This window comes from Heteronotia binoei, chromosome 4 (genome assembly GCF_032191835.1).
Source record: "Heteronotia binoei isolate CCM8104 ecotype False Entrance Well chromosome 4, APGP_CSIRO_Hbin_v1, whole genome shotgun sequence".
In the NCBI taxonomy this organism is placed as follows: domain Eukaryota; kingdom Metazoa; phylum Chordata; class Lepidosauria; order Squamata; family Gekkonidae; genus Heteronotia; species Heteronotia binoei.
Window position 1 is genome coordinate 13,305,343 of NC_083226.1, and position 17,470 is coordinate 13,322,812.

The 17,470-nt window shown below is 49.1% G+C and overlaps 1 protein-coding gene across 1 annotated transcript in view; it reads right to left on the minus strand.

Annotated features, from left to right (window-relative positions):
* POLQ (DNA polymerase theta) overlaps nt 1-17,470 on the minus strand; it is a 75,353-nt gene that overhangs the window by 8,478 nt on the left and 49,405 nt on the right. Inside the window, exons 19-25 of the mRNA XM_060236304.1 lie at nt 16,143-16,383; nt 14,458-14,651; nt 13,390-13,527; nt 5,634-5,808; nt 3,655-3,784; nt 2,931-3,046; nt 695-879 (exon numbers count right to left, since the gene is read on the minus strand). Coding sequence (XP_060092287.1) covers nt 695-879; nt 2,931-3,046; nt 3,655-3,784; nt 5,634-5,808; nt 13,390-13,527; nt 14,458-14,651; nt 16,143-16,383 — 1,179 coding nt within the window. The remainder of the gene's footprint in view (nt 1-694; nt 880-2,930; nt 3,047-3,654; nt 3,785-5,633; nt 5,809-13,389; nt 13,528-14,457; nt 14,652-16,142; nt 16,384-17,470) is intronic.

Sequence of the window (17,470 nt, forward strand, 5' to 3'; positions counted from 1 at the left end):
TCACAGCAGCTGCCCTTTCAAGGACAGAGTCTCAGAACGGTTCACAATCTCCTTTCCCTTCCTCCCCCACAAAAGACACCCTGTGAGTGGGTGGGACTGAGAGAGCTCTCACAGCAGCTGCCCTTTCAAGGACAGAGTCTCAGAGCGGCCTATAATCTCCTTTCCCTTCCTCCCCCACAACAGACACTCTGTGAGGTGGGTGGGACTGAGAGGGCTTTCACAGAAGCTGCCCTTTCAAGGACAGAGTCTCAGAGCGGCTCACAATCGCCTTTCCCTTCCTCCCCCACAACAGACACCATGTGAGGTGGGTGGGGCTGAGAGGGCTCTCCCAGAAGCTGCTCTTTCAAGGACAACTCTTGCAAGAGCTATGGCTGACCCGAGGCCATTCCAGCAGCTGCCAGTGGAGGAGTAGGGAATCAAACCCGGTTCTCCCAGATAAGAGTCTGCGCACTTAACCACTACACCAAGCTGTCTGTGGCCTGTTTAAATGCACAAACTCCCAAGATACGGGGTGGCTCTCACCAGTGTAGTGTTTTTTTGCTTAGACCAAAGCCAGCGACCACAAAGAGACCTGTTACTTTGTCTATAAAGCTATTGCCTGCAGAAGGCAGAACGCAGGCCCACCAGCCAGGAAGCCACTTCTGTCGAGTTCTATCGCACTTGCCAATAAGGCTGGATGTCATCCGGACGTCACCTGCTTGGCCTGCTGCCGCAACTCATTCCCAACAGCCTCTGGGCCAATCCTCTTCCACTCAGCTGCAATGCTCCGGAAGACGTCGGCGTCGCTGTTTAAGACCTGGAGGAGCCGACGGTCCCCGCACAGGTGAGCCAGGATCCGCAGCTCAAGCTGGGAGTAGTCGGCAGCCAAGATTAAACCGCCTGCAGACAATTAAAATCGACACAATGTTGAAAGGACCCATCTTCCACAAGTTTCTTTCTCACAGTCATTTGTCCGTTATCTCTGTCTGTGCGTGTGTATAGGACAGGGGTCCACAACACGGTGCCCACCAAGTCCTTTTTAGAAAGTGGGCAGGGCCAAGTGGGGCTTTTGTCCAGCAAGGCTTCTGATTGGCCGTGCAGACTTTAGAACAACCTCGTTCTGCCAGCAGTTGCCACTGCAGCAGAAGGATTTTCATTGCGGCAGCCATTTTGTGGCCGGCTCCACCTCCGGTGGCGGTCGTTTTGTGTGGAAGAATTCCAAAGGTGCCCACAGGCTCAAAAAAGGTGGGGACCCCTGACACCTACTAAAGGCAGAACTACACACCAGAGAAACCTCCAAACCTAACTACAATCCTTTAAGACCAGTTTCTTTTCGATATACTAAATGTTGGAGCTGGTACACAAATGCAGTTAAGATCGTGTGACGCAGCTTTTCCGGCACCAGCTTTTTACTGGACCACTTCAGACTAAGGCCCCAGATATCTGGACATTCATAGGGGAAAAAAATGTTCTTGCCTAGGGAAAACGAGCATTCTTCCGAAGTAGAGAAGACTAGAAACTTTCAACGTTTGGAAAGGAAAGAGAACAGTCTGTGGACACGCATGCATACAGGGCAATAGGAGGGATGGAGAAGAGATATTCTCCTTATTCCAGATACTTTTTGCAACTCCTCAGCCGTTGTGCCTCTCTTGCAGAACCACTCGAAGGAAGTCCACTGCCAGGGACTCATATCTGATAAACTCATAAACATTTCCATTAATCCCTTTCCTTCTCATTGGCACACAATGATCAGGGTCCATTTTGAGAAAAACAGAAAGCACACTGCTAAAAAATTATCTGTATCATAACTGTATTATTTAAAGTGGAACACACTAAATTTGTTCTTTGCTCTCCGCAGTACCATCTACCAGCCTTTTTTAGGGTTTGCTGAATGCTTTATGCACATCTTATTTTACATTGATTAAATCAAGGAATCTAAGAAGCCACCCGCTATGGATAACTTTTTTAAAAAAACAATTGTTTTTTCAGGTCAAGATACAAACGCATTGCACACTCCTCCTTTAAAGCCTCAGCGACGCTACATGAAAATAAAAACAGCGGAGAGAAAGATCCGCTTATCGATTTACACCGAGTGTTGCAGAACACAAGGTTAAGAAGAAGAAAAACAGAACAAGACAGGAAATATTTTTGTAATTTATCGTCCGCCTTTCTTGCGGGACTCGAGGTGGACTACACAGAGTAAGCCAATGCAATCAACAGGATGAGATGCGCAATAAACAGTGCTATAGGATTGGGGTTGGAGAGCTAACCAGAACTCTAAAAACCAGAAATGAAGCAAAGCAGAAGTGTTACCATGACACATTAACCAGGATGAAAAATGACAAAGTGGGATCAAACTTACAGCAAACTATGCACGCCAGCATAATCCACAGTAACTTTGTGAATCTTATTTATTTAGTATCCAGAAATGATAATAAACTAACATGAACTGAATTAAAAACTAGGTCGAACATAGTCTTCTGTACTCCGTGTTTTTTGTTTAAAAATCACCGTTTGCCTAGTATATGCTCAAAGTTCAGAACAGGCCTCCTACACATTTCAGCTGTAGAATACCACCTGAGACAGTTACAGGTTTTGCCTTCCAAGCACCATCAATCAGAGCTCAAGTTAAAACAGGGAAGCCAGCCTCCAGGTGGGACCTGGGGAGCCCTTGGGAAATTACAGCTCCTCTCCAGACTACAGAGATCAGTTCTCCTGGAGAAAATGGATGCTTTGGAGGGTGGAGACTTTATGGCACTGTACTCCACTGAGGTCTCTGTCCTCCCCAGATCTCCAGGAGTTACGTCACCTGGCTCTGGCAACCCAAACCCCACCCCCCCATCCTCAGCTGCGGACAGGGGGCGGGGCTTCCTTCCAGTTAAGAGTCCCATTAGTCGCTTTCCTATCCCTTAATAAATTGCTTGGTAAATAAGGAGACAGCAAAGTGTTACCTGGAAATGGAACAAAGGCATGCCTCATGCTGACAGAAAATGGGATTTTTCTTCCCTTCGGTGACTCTTCATTCGGACTCTTAGGCTCACGCGGTAAGATACAGTGCTTTTTGTCTCTATGTGATAATTTTTTAAAAATAGGTTATTTTATTAACTTCTACAGAACGGGCTCATGTTATCAAGTCAGACAGAAATTGCAAAACCAAATTTGACATCTCCCACATTAATTGTTGACGGACATTCTCGTTTTGATTTAATAGGCCAGGGGTGGCCGACGGTAGCTCTCCAGATGTTTTTTGCCTGCAACTCCCATCAGCCCCAGCCATTGGCCATGCTGGCTGAGGCTGATGGGAGTTGTAGGCAAAAAAAAAAACCATCTGGAGAGCTACCGTTGGCCACCCCTGTAACAGGCAATTAAGGAAAGGTTTCTGATAAAAAGATAGTCTGCCCCAAAAGTGTTTCAACAGGAGGCCAAGGCAAAGAAAGTACCCATCTACCCCCTTCAAAAAAATTACCAGCTTCTTCCTTTCCAAAGAATACAATTAAACAAATAACATTTTTAACTGGTGAGAATGGGCACGAAGCACAAACTCACGTCCTTGCAGGCATCCAGCAAAATCCTGTATGCGGATTCTCACACTTTCTTGCCGCAGCAAACATCCTACCCTGATCTGACGGTTGAACTAGAATGAAGACGGAGGGGACCGTCCAAGTTCACTTTTACCTGCTTCCTAGAAACCTGGATCGGTTGCGTTTCTCCGGGGAAGTTGGGCTCTCTTCCACCAAGGTCGGCATTTCAATCTCGAAGTCTTTGGGCACATTCTGTATATTTGGTTCTCTGAAGCTGACCCGCCCTAAAAACCAACCAGGGAGTGAGGCTGCGGTTTGGCACACGTCAGAACGATTACAGAAACAGAAGAAGATCGACCGACATACTAAGATCTGAAAAGGAAGCTCGGCCGACACGTTCCTGTCTTGTGAAATATAAAACACTTGCAAAAAGAAAGGCCCTCGACTGGTAATCAGGCAGTTTCATTGAAAGAGAATGGCCAATCAGTGCATGTGGGGCGTGGCTTATCGTTGAATATGGGTAGACGGCAATAAAGAATAGCAGTCGTGGCTTAAAAAGAGAGAGGCCTATATACCCCATTCTTTGTCATTTAGACTTTGACATTTAAGTTCGCATTTACTGTGTGATGCCCCGCTTTTTCTCTGGCTGTTTGTTCAGAACAAACCTTCCTAAATCCCACCCTTTATCATGCCCACCTGGATGGCCCAGGCTCACCTGATCTCATCAGATTTCTGAAGCTAAGCAAAGCTCGCTGCGTATGGTGCTTGGGTGGGAGACCTCCAAAGAAATCAGAGGTTGCTACACAAAAGCAGGCAATGGCAAACCACCCTGGGATGTCTCTTGCCATGAAAACGCTACAGCAGGGGTGGCCAACGGTAGCTCTCCAGATGTCTTTTGCTGACAACTCCCATCAGCCCCAGCCATTGGCCATGGAAGTTGTAGGCAAAAACATCTGGAGAGCTACCGTTGGCCACCCCTGCCCTACAGTGTTGACTTCGAGGCATTTTCCATCCCCACTAAAATCTCGACACCTCCCCCCCACCCCAAACGGTGGGGAGCCGCTTAAGTATTTGCTCCAAAACAAAACCAAGCTGAAAGCACCACACTGGAGACTGTCCACGTGAATAAACTAGTGTGGCTGTAGATTCAGACCAGAACCCAAATAAATGGATGGACCACTCTGGTCCAAAACAGACTGTGATTTCGACCAGAAGGAACACACACACACACACACAAACACGCATAAAATTATATAAGAACATAAGAGAAGCCATGTTGGATCAGGCCAATGGCTCATCCAGTCCAACACTCTGTGTCACACAGTGGACAAAAAACCCAGGTGCCATCAGGAGGACCATCAGTGGGGCCAGGACACTAGAAGCCCTCCCACTGTTGCCCCCCTCCCAGCACCAAGAATACAAGGCATCACTGCCTCAGACATAAGAACATAAAAGAAGCCATCTCGGATCAGGCCAATGGCCCATTCAGTCCAACACTCTGTGTCACACAGTGGTCAAAAAACCCAGGTGCCATCAGGAGGTCCATCAGTGGGGCCAGGACACTAGAAGCCCTCCCACTGTTGCCCCCCTCCCAGCACCAAGAATACAGAACATCACTTGCCCCAGACAGAGAGCTCCAACAATATATGGCTAATAGCCACTGATGGACCTCTGCTCCATATGCTTATCCAATCCCCTCTTGAAGCTAGCTATGCTTGCAGCTGCCACCACCTCCTGTGGCAGTGAATTCCATGTGTCAATCACCCTTTGGGTGAAGAAGTACTTCCTTCTATCTGTTATTAAAAAGGTATAGGTATACATACATAGGTATACATTTGATAGGTATAGCTCAAAGACTGCAAACAAGTGATATCTCAAGGGGGAAAAAAGTAAGTTATTCATCCAAGCTCGTCTTTCTTAAGGCCTGTCCCCGACTGCAGTAAGATGAGAAAACGGCTACTGATTCCAAGTAGATCCTAATTCTCACAATTATCGCTGACCTTCTTTTAGGCACAGAAAAAAAAAATTAGACCGCCTCAATGCAATAAGCAGCAGGTTTTTCTCCTCAAGTACATGGCCGATATTCTGGTATTTCTGCGGCGACCAGTGTGCGAAGAAATAACACGCTGTCACCTGTAGCAGTGTGGCTCTGAGAGACAGGATAGATCCTCTCCATTCCCAGCACAGGATTCAAGCGTTTCTCCCTCTGCAGGGGGAACACCACTTTGGTGATGGCGTTGGTGATCTTCCGCCATTCTAAAATCAGGCCCGGCAACGGGTGCAGCCCCTTCAGCTTCTCCAAGGAATCCTACAGAAACCAGAAGAAATTTTCAGCAGAGATGGACCCACGATTGGGTATTTTGTTATGTCCGAGCTAATTGGATTGAAATGTAATTTATTTCTTTTTATTTCATTTACCTTCAATTTCTTCCCGCCCTCTCCGCGAGGGGACTCAGAGCAGCTGACAACATTGGTATTTACTATTTCAAAACCAACAAAACACAGTTGCAATTTAAAACCATTATGTGGTGCTGTACCACTTCAATATAAGCGAGTTCTTCTTTTCCGATGGTGACCACATAGTATCATAGCTCTACAACGATGTGGGGTGCCAGTCCTCTACCGGTTAGATATTAAAGGCCTGTTAGAACAGTTCAGTTTTGCAGGCCCTGTGGAAAGTAGAGAGATCCCGCAAGAAGAAGAAAAAGAAGAAGATGATATTGGATTTCTATCCCGCCCTCCACTCCAAAGAGTCTCAGAGCGGCTCACAATCTCCTTTCCCTTCCTCCCCCACAACAGACACCCTGTGAGGTGGGTGGGGCTGGAGAGGGCTCTCACAGCAGCTGCCCTTTCAAGGACAACCTCTGCCAGAGCTATGGCGAATCCAAGGCCATGCTAGCAGGTGCAAGTGGAGGAGTGGGGAATCAAACCCGGTTCTCCCAGATAAGAGTCCGCACACTTAACCATTACACCAAACTGGCTCTCCCTTATGGCCTCCAGGAGGGCATTCCACATTTCTGGTGCTGCCACCGAGAAGGCCCTAGCCCGTGTAGAGCATAGCCTAGCCTCCTTTGGTCCAGGGATAGATAGTAGATTTTGTGTCCCTGAACGCAATGCTCTCTGGGGATCAAGCGGAGAAAGGCAGTCCCATAGATACGCAGGCCCCTGACCATAATGCAGTTCTAAGGCTGAAATTGTTGTCTGTCTTATAGTATTAGCTTTCCACTTATCTGGCTTTCTCTTAACTTACGTTCTTATCATAACTGTAGCCATTAGGAGTTTTCAGAAACAAACATTTTTTTAAAAAAAATATTCACCTTACTTGCTGTTATTTGTATTTCTAACAAATAAAGGAATACTATAACTTTGAATATGTAACCTGTAAATATAATAGTTTTCTGTAATGTCAACATTTTAAGATTTAATAGTTTTTTAAAAGGTAAAGGTAGTCCCCTGTGCAAGCACCGGTTGTTTTCGACTCTGGGGTGACGTCACATCAGGACATTTTCACGGCAGCCTTTTCAGGAGGTGGTTTGCCATTGCCTTCCCCAGTCATCTACACTTTCCCCCCAGCAAGCTGGGTACTCATTTTATCGACCTTGGAAGGATGGAAGGCTGAGTCAACCTCGAGCTGGCTACCTGAACCCAGCTTCCGCAGAAATCGAACTCAGGTCGTGAGCAGAGTTTAGGACTGCAGTACTGCAGCTTTACCATTCTGAGCCACGGGGCTCCTCCTATAAAGTTTTTTAAATGTGTAAAAATAATAATAAAAAGATTGCTACAGAAATTAATGACAGGGCAAGCCCATTCCTATCTTCTCGTCATCTCCATATGAAACTTAGAAAACATTTAATTGCTGCCTTTCTTCCTTACAAGGCGGCCCCGTGGCGCAGAGTGGTAAAGCAGCAGTACTGCAGTACTGTGGTCTGAACTCTCTGCTCACGACCTGAGTTTGATTCCGGCGGAAGCTGGATTCAGGTAGCCGGCCCAAGGTTGACTCAGCCTTCCATCCTTCCGAGGTCGGTAAAATGAGTCCCCAGCTTGCTGGGGGGAAAGCATAGATGACTGGGGAAGGCAATGGCAAACCACCCCGTAAAAAGTCTGCCGTGAAAACGTTGTGAAAGCAATGGCACCCCAGATTCGGAAACAACTGGTGCTTGCACCGGGGCCTTTCCTTTCTTCTTTACAGAGCTCGATGGAGCTTACCGGAGAAATAAAGTACATAAAAAGATTTACATTAAAAACACATAAAAAATTTTAAAACCGCAATTTAGGACTACTTTATTTAAACACGTTCCTAAACAAGATCACCTTCAGCTGCCTCCTGAAGACTGAAAGTGAGGGAGCCAGGTGTCACCTACTTGGGGAGGTTGTTCCACAAACACGGGGCTGCCACTGAAAAGGCCGTGTCCTGCGTATTCACACCAAATGAGCTTCTTTGATCGGCAGGGCAACCAGGAGGGCCTCTCCCCATGATATTAATTTTAACATGCAAACCCTGGGGGCAACCCTGGAAAACTGCACTCCTGGAGGCGGAGTCCCGTAGAATACCACACAGCCCGGATGCTTAGACTCTGGCTCAGGGTGGCCACCTTCAGGAACACTCCTCTTGGCCGCTTCTCAACAGGCAGGATGAGGGCAAGGGCTGCTGAGGGTGGAAAACAGTTAATCTCAGCATTCTCCTGTCCTTTCTACATCCTGAACGTGGCCCTTGCCCCTGCAAGTTCAAGAAAAGCCCAGACAAACATGCTTTCCTCCTTGAGAGCCAGTTTGGTGGAGTGGTTAAGTGCGCACAGGCCCAGAGCGTGGGAGTAGGCAAACGCCTAGGACACTAGCTCCCAGCAGGGGCAGGGTGCCCCCTCCCCACTTGCGGCGTCCCGAGCCTCGCTTCCCGTCCGCAGTGCTTGCCGAACTCGGAGGGGAAGTACTGACTGTTTTGGCTTTAAGGGGTCGCGGAAGTTTTCCCGACCCCTTTAAGCCGAGAAGAAACAGCACTGCTCAGCCGCGGTGCCTGCTGAACTTGGCAAGCGCTGTGGAGGGGATGCGCTGGGTGACGTCATCAGGCCGCGTGCACACAAAACATGAACTGGGGGAGGGCAGAACCCCACGCGCCGGGCCTGAGTGCGCAGACTCTTATCTGGAAGAACTGGGCTTGATTCCCCACTCCTCCACTTGCAGCTGCTGGAGTGACTTCAGGTCAGCCGCAGCTCTCATAGGAGTTGTCCTTGAAAGGGCAGCTTCTGGGAGAGCCCTCTCAGCCCCATCCACCTCACAGGGTGTCTGTTGTGGGGGAGGAAGGGAAAGGAGATTGTAGGCCGTTCTGAGACTCTGTCCTCGAAAGGGCAGCTGCTGTGAGAGCCCTCTCAGCCCCACCCACCTCACAGGGTGTCTGTTGTGGGGGAGGAAGGGAAAGGAGATTGTAGGCCGTTCTGAGACTCTGTCCTTGAAAGGGCAGCTGCTGTGAGAGCCCTCTCAGCCCCACCCACCTCACAGGGTGTCTGTTGTGGGGGAGGAAGGGAAAGGAGATTGTAGGCCGCTCTGAGACTCTGTCCTTGAAAGGGCAGCTGCTGTGAGAGCTCTCTCAGCCCCACTCACCTCACAGGGTGTCTGTTGTGGGGGAGGAAGGGAAAGGAGATTGTAGGCCGTTCTGAGACTCTGTCCTTGAAGGGGCAGCTGCTGTGAGAGCCCTCTCAGCCCCACTCACCTCACAGGGTGTCTGTTGTGGGGGAGGAAGGGAAAGGAGATTGTAGGCCGTTCTGAGACCCTGTCCTTGAAAGGGCAGCTGCTGTGAGAGCCCTCTCAGCCCCACCCACCTCACAGGGTGTCTGTTGTGGGGGAGGAAGGGAAAGGAGATTGTAGGCCGTTCTGAGACTCTGTCCTTGAAAGGGCAGCTGCTGTGAGAGCTCTCTCAGCCCCACTCACCTCACAGGGTGTCTGTTGTGGGGGAGGAAGGGAAAGGAGATTGTAGGCCGTTCTGAGACTCTGTCCTTGAAGGGGCAGCTGCTGTGAGAGCCCTCTCAGCCCCACGCACCTCACAGGGTGTCTGTTGTGGAGGAGGAAGGTAAAGGAGACTGAAGGCCTCTCTGAGACTCTGTCCTTGAAAGGGCAGCTGCTGTGAGAGCCCTCTCAGCCCCACCCACCTCACAGGGTGTCTGTTGTGGGGGAGGAAGGGAAAGGAGATTGTAGGCCGTTCTGAGACTCTGTCCTTGAAGGGGCAGCTGCTGTGAGAGCCCTCTCAGCCCCACTCACTTCACAGGGTGTCTGTTGTGGGGGAGGAAGGGAAAGGAGATTGTAGGCCGTTCTGAGACTCTGTCCTTGAAGGGGCAGCTGCTGTGAGAGCCCTCTCAGCCCCATGCACCTCACAGGGTGTCTGTTGTGGGGGAGGAAGGGAAAGGAGATTGTAGGCCGTTCTGAGACTCTGTTCTTGAAAGGGCAGCTGCTGTGAGAGCCCTCTCCAGCCCCACCCACCTCACAGGGTGTCTGTTGTGGGGGAGGAAGGGAAAGGAGATTGTAGGCCGTTCTGAGACTCTGTCCTTGAAAGGGCAGCTGCTGTGAGAGCCCTCTCAGCCCCACCCACCTCACAGGGTGTCTGTTGTGGGGGAGGAGGGTAAAGGAGATTGTAGGCCGTTCTGAGACTCTGTCCTTGAAAGGGCAGCTGCTGTGAGAGCTCTCTCAGCCCCACTCACCTCACAGGGTGTCTGTTGTGGGGGAGGAGGGTAAAGGAGATTGTAGGCCGTTCTGAGACTCTGTCCTTGAAAGGGCAGCTGCTGTGGGAGCCCTCTCAGCCCCACCCACCTCACAGGGTGTCTGTTGTGGGGGAGGAAGGGAAAGGAGATTGTAGGCCGCTCTGAGACTCTGTCCTTGAAAGGGCAGCTGCTGTGAGAGCCCTCTCAGCCCCACCCACCTCACAGGGTGTCTGTTGTGGGGGAGGAAGGGAAAGGAGATTGTAGGCCGCTCTGAGACTCTGTCCTTGAAAGGGCAGCTGCTGTGAGAGCCCTCTCAGCCCCACCCACCTCACAGGGTGTCTGTTGTGGGGGAGGAAGGGAAAGGAGATTGTAGGCCTTTCTGAGACTCTGTCCTTGAATGGGCAGCTGCTATGAGAGTCCTCTCAGCTCCATCCACCTCACAGGGTGTCTGTTGTGGGGGAGGAAGGGAAAGGAGATTGTGAGCTGCTCTGAGACTCTGTCCTTGAAAGGGCAGCTGCTGTGAGAGCCCTCTCAGCCCCACCCACCTCACAGGGTGTCTGTTGTGGGGGAGGAAGGTAAAGGAGACTGTAAGCCGCTCTGAGATTCAGAGTATAGGGCGGGATATAAATCCAGCATCATCTTCTTCTTGAAGGGCTGGCGGTGAACAGGGGGGCAGCAGCCCCCTTCTCCCGGTCCAGAGCAACAGACGCTGAACTTCTCCCTCCTGCTGCCTTGCCAAGAACGGCGTTACAAATTAAACCAAGTACTTCTTCACGTGATGCATCCTTAACCGATGAAATACACGGACCGGTCAACAGACTGGGGGGTTTGGGGACCCCTGCTCTAGTTGGCTTTTTGATTCCACCCTTCCTCCAAGGAACTCGGAGCAGCGAGCAGGACTCCCCCCCCTCCCCATTTTATCCTTAAGAACAATCCCGTGAGGTCAGCCGGGCGGAGAAAACGTGAGCGGCCCAAGGCTAGGCAACAAGCTTCAGGGTAGAGGGGGGATTTGAATCCACCAGGTCACGTGCTTGCACAGCGGTGCTGTGAAGATATCAGCCATGGTGGCGGACGAGGCAAACGAGAGCTTATGGAACTCCAAGACGTCTAAGCTGTCGTCTTCTCTTTCTCTGATTTCACTCGGCCATTCAAAACTCCTCTGATGGGTTTTGCGCTTTGGTGGCTAGAATCCTAGAGTCAGAAGGGACCTCCAGGGTCATCTAGTCCAACCCCCTGCACAGTGCAGGAAACCCACAAATACCTACCCAAATTCACAGGATCTTCATCGCTGTCAGATGGCCATCTGGAAAGGAAAGGTCCCCTGTGCAAGCACCTTTTCCGACTCTGGGGTGACGTTTTCACAGCAGACTTTTTACGGGGTCGTTTGCCATTGCCTTCCCCAGTCATCTACATTTCCCCCCCAGCAAGCCGGGTACTCATTTTCCTGACCTCGGAAAGACAGAAGGCTGAGTCAACCTCGAGCTGGCTACCTGAACCAGCTTCTGCTGGAGATCAAACTCAGGTCCTGAGCAGAGCTTAGGACTGCAGTACTGCAGCTTTAACACTCTGCGCCACAGGGCTCTTAGCCTGTTTAAAAACCTCCAAGGAAGGAGAGCCCACCACATCCCGAGGAATCCTGTTCCACTGAGGAATTGCTCTAACGGTCAGGAAGTTCTTTCTAATGTTGAGCCGGAAACTCTTTTGGTTTAATTTAAACCCATTGGTTCCAGTCCTACTTTCCGGGGTCACAGAAAACAATTCCACACCATCCTCTAGATGACAGCCCTTCAAGTACTTGAAGATGGTGATCCTATCGCCTCTCAGCTGCCTCCTCTCCAGGCTAAACATCCCCAGCTCCTTCAACCTTTCCTCATTGGACTTGGTCTCCAGACCCTTCACCATCTTTGTCACCCTCCGGCTCCTTGTAGGTTGTAGATTTTCCGGGCGGTGTGGCCGTGGTCTTGTGAGACCTGACATTTTGCCAGAAACTGTGACTGGCATCCTCAGAGGTATAACCCAGAAAACCAGAGTTCTTTCTGAGTCAAACTGAGAAGAAAATGGTAGGCAGGTAATTTATATCTACTAAGGAACGTGGGGTAGGGCTGAGTGGGAGCATCCATGCTAATGTGGGAGCATCCATGCTAATGGAGGAGCTTACCTGAAGGGGTTCGTTTATATATGGATTGACTACTGAAATTCTAATCTTATCTGTAGTGCTGTTGTAAGCTGTAGGGCATTTTGTGTTTTTCCGGACTGGAAGCCAGGCCCTATTCATTTTTAAACTTCACGCCTTCCTGTTGAAATTGTGTTTATGTTTCGGGATTTCAGTGGCTTCTCTGCGTAATCTAACATGTGACTGGCATCCTCAGAGGTATAACCCAGAAAACCGGAGTTCTTTCTGAGTCAAATCTACAACCTACAATCTACAAGGAGGGTGACAAAGATGGTGAAGGGTCTGGAGACCAAGTCCTATGAGGAAAGGTTGAAGGAGCTGGGGATGTTTAGCCTGGAGAGGAGGTGGCTGAGAAGTGATATGATCACCATCTTCAAGTACTTGAAGGGCTGTCATCTAGAGGATGGTGTGGAATTGTTTTCTGTGGCCCCAGAAGGTAGGACTGGAACCAATGGGTTTAAATTAAACCAAAAGAGTTTCTGGCTCAACATGAGAAAGAACTTCCTGACCGTTAGAGCGATTCCTCAGTGGAACAGGATTCCTCAGGATGTGGTGGGCTCTTCTTCCTTGGAGGTTGTTTTTTTTTTAATTGAATAGATTTGATTTTATCAAATCAAATCCAGTACAAAGGGAACACAGAGAACATAGGGAAAATAAGTAACAGAAATATAAATCTAACATACAAGAATCCAATTTAGATCATTGGAAGCATATAACAAACAATTTACAAAAACAATGCATAATATCCTAGGTATTAAGAATTAAGAGATAGCCTGTAATTTGTTCTGTTAGGCGTGAAGGTAATATTCCCAAAGAATTCCAAAACCGGAGCCCAAAGCAAATCATAATCCACAATCACGGTAATTGATGTTGCCCAGCATTACAGTGTTTTGGGATAAGATACTGTGTTCTGTTTGAGTTAGGTTTTGCACTTGTTTGCCTTCCAAGGCTCTGACTGACAAGTGCGTCCAAACACTGGCAATCTGCTGCTACTTTTGGGATCAGAAACTGGCTCTACTAAAAACTGTACCTTGGTAGTGCTGAACTGCTTGGCCAGTCGGACTCGGTTTCCGTTTGTGGCGGTCCTTCGGGTATAGCCCAATGTTTTCCGGCTCTGCTGCGCATGAGACCTGCCATCTGGTGGCAGCTTCTGTTCCAAAAACAACACCTGGAAGAAGCCAAGACATCAGCTGGGCAGCCTCAGCACAACTGCGGCAGACCCTGGAACAACCCCCTCTTTAGCTACACTGTGGTTTTTTGGGCCAGATAATTAAAAAGCCAATTAAGGAGAAGTACTGCCATTAAGTCGATCGTAACAAGAAAGGACACTTGAATGAACTCTGATCCTTAACTTCTATTTTGCAGGGAATACTAAGCTCCATTTTAATTACTGAGATGTAAATGTCTTTTTTAAAGGAAGGAAAGTACAAGGGAAAGTATTTTGGTTGTAATTATACTGGAGATTCACATAACTACCGATAGTGATGATTAAAAGATACATCTCAGACATGGGGACAAAAAAGGACCAGAGTTACATACCACCACAGTTTGTATTGGTGCTTCTTGCCTAAATTTGAACTCATTTCCCACTCTGATTTCCACCTGAAAAGTCCTGTGAAAAAGGTTGAAGGAGCTGGGGATGTTTAGCCTGGAGAGGAGGCGGCTGAGAGGTGATATGATCACCATCTTCAAGTCCTTGAAGGGCTGTCATCTAGAGGATGGGGTGGAATTGTTTTCTGTGACGACCAGAACCAATGGGTTGAAATTAAATCAAAAGAGTTTCCGGCTCAACATTAGGAAGAACTTCCTGACCGTTAGAGCGATTTCTCAGTGGAACAGGCTTCCTCGGGAGGTGGTGGGCTCTACTTCCTTGGAGGTTTTTAAACCGAGGCTAGATGGCCATCTGACAGCAATGCAGATCCTATGAATTTAGGGGGAGGTGTTTGTGAGTGTCCTGCATTGTGCAGGGGGTTGGACTAGATGACCCTGGAGGTCCCTTCCAACTCCATGATTCTATGAAAGTGGTTTAAAAATGATGTAAAGGCCTGATCCTTATTGGGCTCGTAGCGCAATGCTCTTTCCCCAGTTACACCAGTACCTCAGCAATGTCGTCAGGGCTGGTTAAGGAGAAAGTGCGTCCAGCCAGCTGGTATATCCGATTCTCAATCTCGTTCAGCTTGGCTTGCATGACGTGCTTCTGAGTCTCGCACTCCACTGTGCTAAAACCCATGCCGTTGAGCTCCAGCAAAGCCAAGCAATACTGATTCGGCATCTCCACCTTATGGAAAATGTCTGGGACAAAACAAACGGGAGACATAAGCAGGGCGAGAAGAGATATAAGTTCAGGGTTGCAAAGCACAGAGGAGGACCGAAGAGGAGGGTCAGGTCACTTGGACAATAAGGAGGCTACGGCTTGCGAAGCAGAAGGAAACGCAGCCTTGATCAGCTTCCGTCTTTAACTGGCCATGCCGATCCAATTTCCACGTTCAAAGGCAATACTTCCCCCCCTCCACTCCGTGGGGGAAATTTGATGAAAGCGGAATTTCTTTCCATGCCTGATCCTCCCGGCTGCAAACCTAGATGTCCTCTGTTTTCAAAAGCAAGTGGTTGAAATGGCCCTCTTTCTTGCCTACGAGAGGGCAACAGCCTGTCTCCTTCAATAAGATGGACCCAGCCCTCCGCAGGTGCTTGGCTTAGTTATCTTCCTGTGCAGGGTGCCTTGGGACAGGCTGGAGAGACGCATCATCAGCCATTTCAACACACCTGAAATGCACACAGTTGGTTCTCTTAATAGCTGGAGGAAGTCAGCAAAAGGGGGAAATGGAGGGTGGCAGTTGTGAGGCTGTAGGCCGTGTGGCAGTCTGAATGTCTCAGGTATCTTCCACAGTAAAGGGCCACATGGCTGGAAACCATCTTGGCAATGAATTCTGAGATAGCGAGACTAAGTTGTCACTCAAGCAAGTTCTCAACGGTGGCTGGATCCGTACCTAGTGCCAGTTGGTGAACTAACATTTTCAGCTCTTCCACTTCTGCTACCATTTGAGTTAAGTCCCTCTCCCCTTTCCTGCCCTTTAAAAAAAAATGCCAAGTTAAATGTGCTGTCAGTACCCACAATGCACTGACAGCCCCCACATTGTGCTGTCAAGTTAACAGCCAACTGAACGGTGACTTGCTAGGGTTAAGCAGAGGTGGTTTGCCATCACCGTTCTCTGCAAACACTTCCTAAATGGTTTCCCATCCAAGTGCCAACCCTGCTCAGCTTCCAAAAACTGCCAATACTATATCCAGAGTTTTTGTAGCAGGAACTCCTTTGCATATTAGGCCACACACCCCTGATGTAGCCAGTCCTCCAAGAGCTTACAGGAAGCCCTGTGCTAAGAGTCCTGTAAGCTCTTGGAGGATTGGCTACATCAGGGGTGTGTGGCCTAATATGCAAAGGAGCCCCGGCAAGAATTCTATCTCTGGGCCCTGCACTAAGAGCCCTGTAAGCTCTTGGAGGATTGGCTACATCAGGGGTGTGGCCTAATATGCAAAGGAGTTCCTGCTACAGAACAAGCCCTGACTATACCGTTCCACATCCCCTATTCAAACACACCCAAATGCAAAGTTTACCAGCTGTGTCACAATCGATTGTGCACACTGCCATTTTTTAGTGTGTGTGTGAGGCTTAGGGGAATTGTGGGGAACCACCCTGCCCTCCATTACCGAAGTCACCACGTGAAACCAACCTCAGGTACTAATGTCATTGAAACATACCAAGGCAACAAACTCCAGGCTGCATACCTTGCAAGTTATCGTTGCGCAACTGAGCGCTGAGTTGATCCATGACGTGGAAGACCAGCACGGACTCTACGGCTGCCCTGTACCGCCCAGTCTGATCGGCGCTAGCGCTGAGCCCCAGGCTCTGCCTTCCTTGGCCTGTCCCAATGCCGTCAAGCAAAGGCAGTTCCTCGGGAAGGAAGTTGGTGACCATGTTGTGAAGCGAGCGCTCTTTAGACCCGGGATCTAGCAGCCAGCAGGCCACCTGGAACAACGAAGAAGAGTTGGGTTTTTATACCCTGCTTTTCTCAACCCTGAGGACTCTCAAAAGGGGCTTACAATGGTCTTCCCTTCCTCTCTCCACAATAGGCACCTTGTGAGGTAGAATCATAGAGTTGGAAGAGATCTTCAGGGTCATCTAGTCCAACCCCCTGCACAATGCAGGGAACTCATGAATACCTCCCCCTAAATTCACGGGATCCTCATTGCTGTCAGATGGCCATCTAGCCTTTGTTTAAACACCTCCAAAAAAGGAGAGCCCACGATCTCCTGAGGAAGCCTGTTCCACTGAGGAATCGCTCTAACAGTCAGGAAGTTCTTCCTAATCATAGAATCGTAGAATTGGAAGGGACCTCCAGAGTCATTCAGTCCAACCACCTGCACAATGCATTTTGTGCTTCTCAAACATCTTGACATTCTTGTCTTGTGGCTCTCAACCATCTGACATTTTTTCCATGTGGCTCTTACTTTAAGCATGTTTGGCCACCCCTGGCTTATAACCTGGAGATCTTGTTTGTCTCTAAGGTGCTACTGGGACTTGTATCTAGCTCTCTCAAACACAAAGATTTGGAACTGAAGATGATGCCTGTTTCAAGGTCGTTATGTTCATGGAGTCCTTGCTTAGCCTGAAAACCTAAATCTAGTAGGGAACACTGTGAAAGCTAGTAAAAAGAGAGAAAAAGTCCAGTTGCCCTTAAAGACGAACAAAATTTGTGGCAGGGTAGGAGATTGTGTGAGTCGCTGTCCACTTCTTCAGATACAGCTAGGGTGCGAGTCCATCTGTCCTCATATCTTGCATTCATGTCATTCACCTGCTATTGTCATTTGCCCGCTGTTGTGATTCGGTATCCGAAGTCACTCCACTCTCCGAGGTAGAGGACAGACGGGCTCACATTCCGGCTGCGTCTGAAGAAGTGAGCCGCGACTCATGAAAGCTCCTGCCCTGCCGCAAACTTTAAGAACATAAGAGAAGCCGTGTTGGATCAGGCCAGTGGCCCATCCAGTCCAACACTCTGTGTCACATAAGGACATAAGAGAAGCCATGTTGGATCAGGCCAATGGCCCATCCAGTC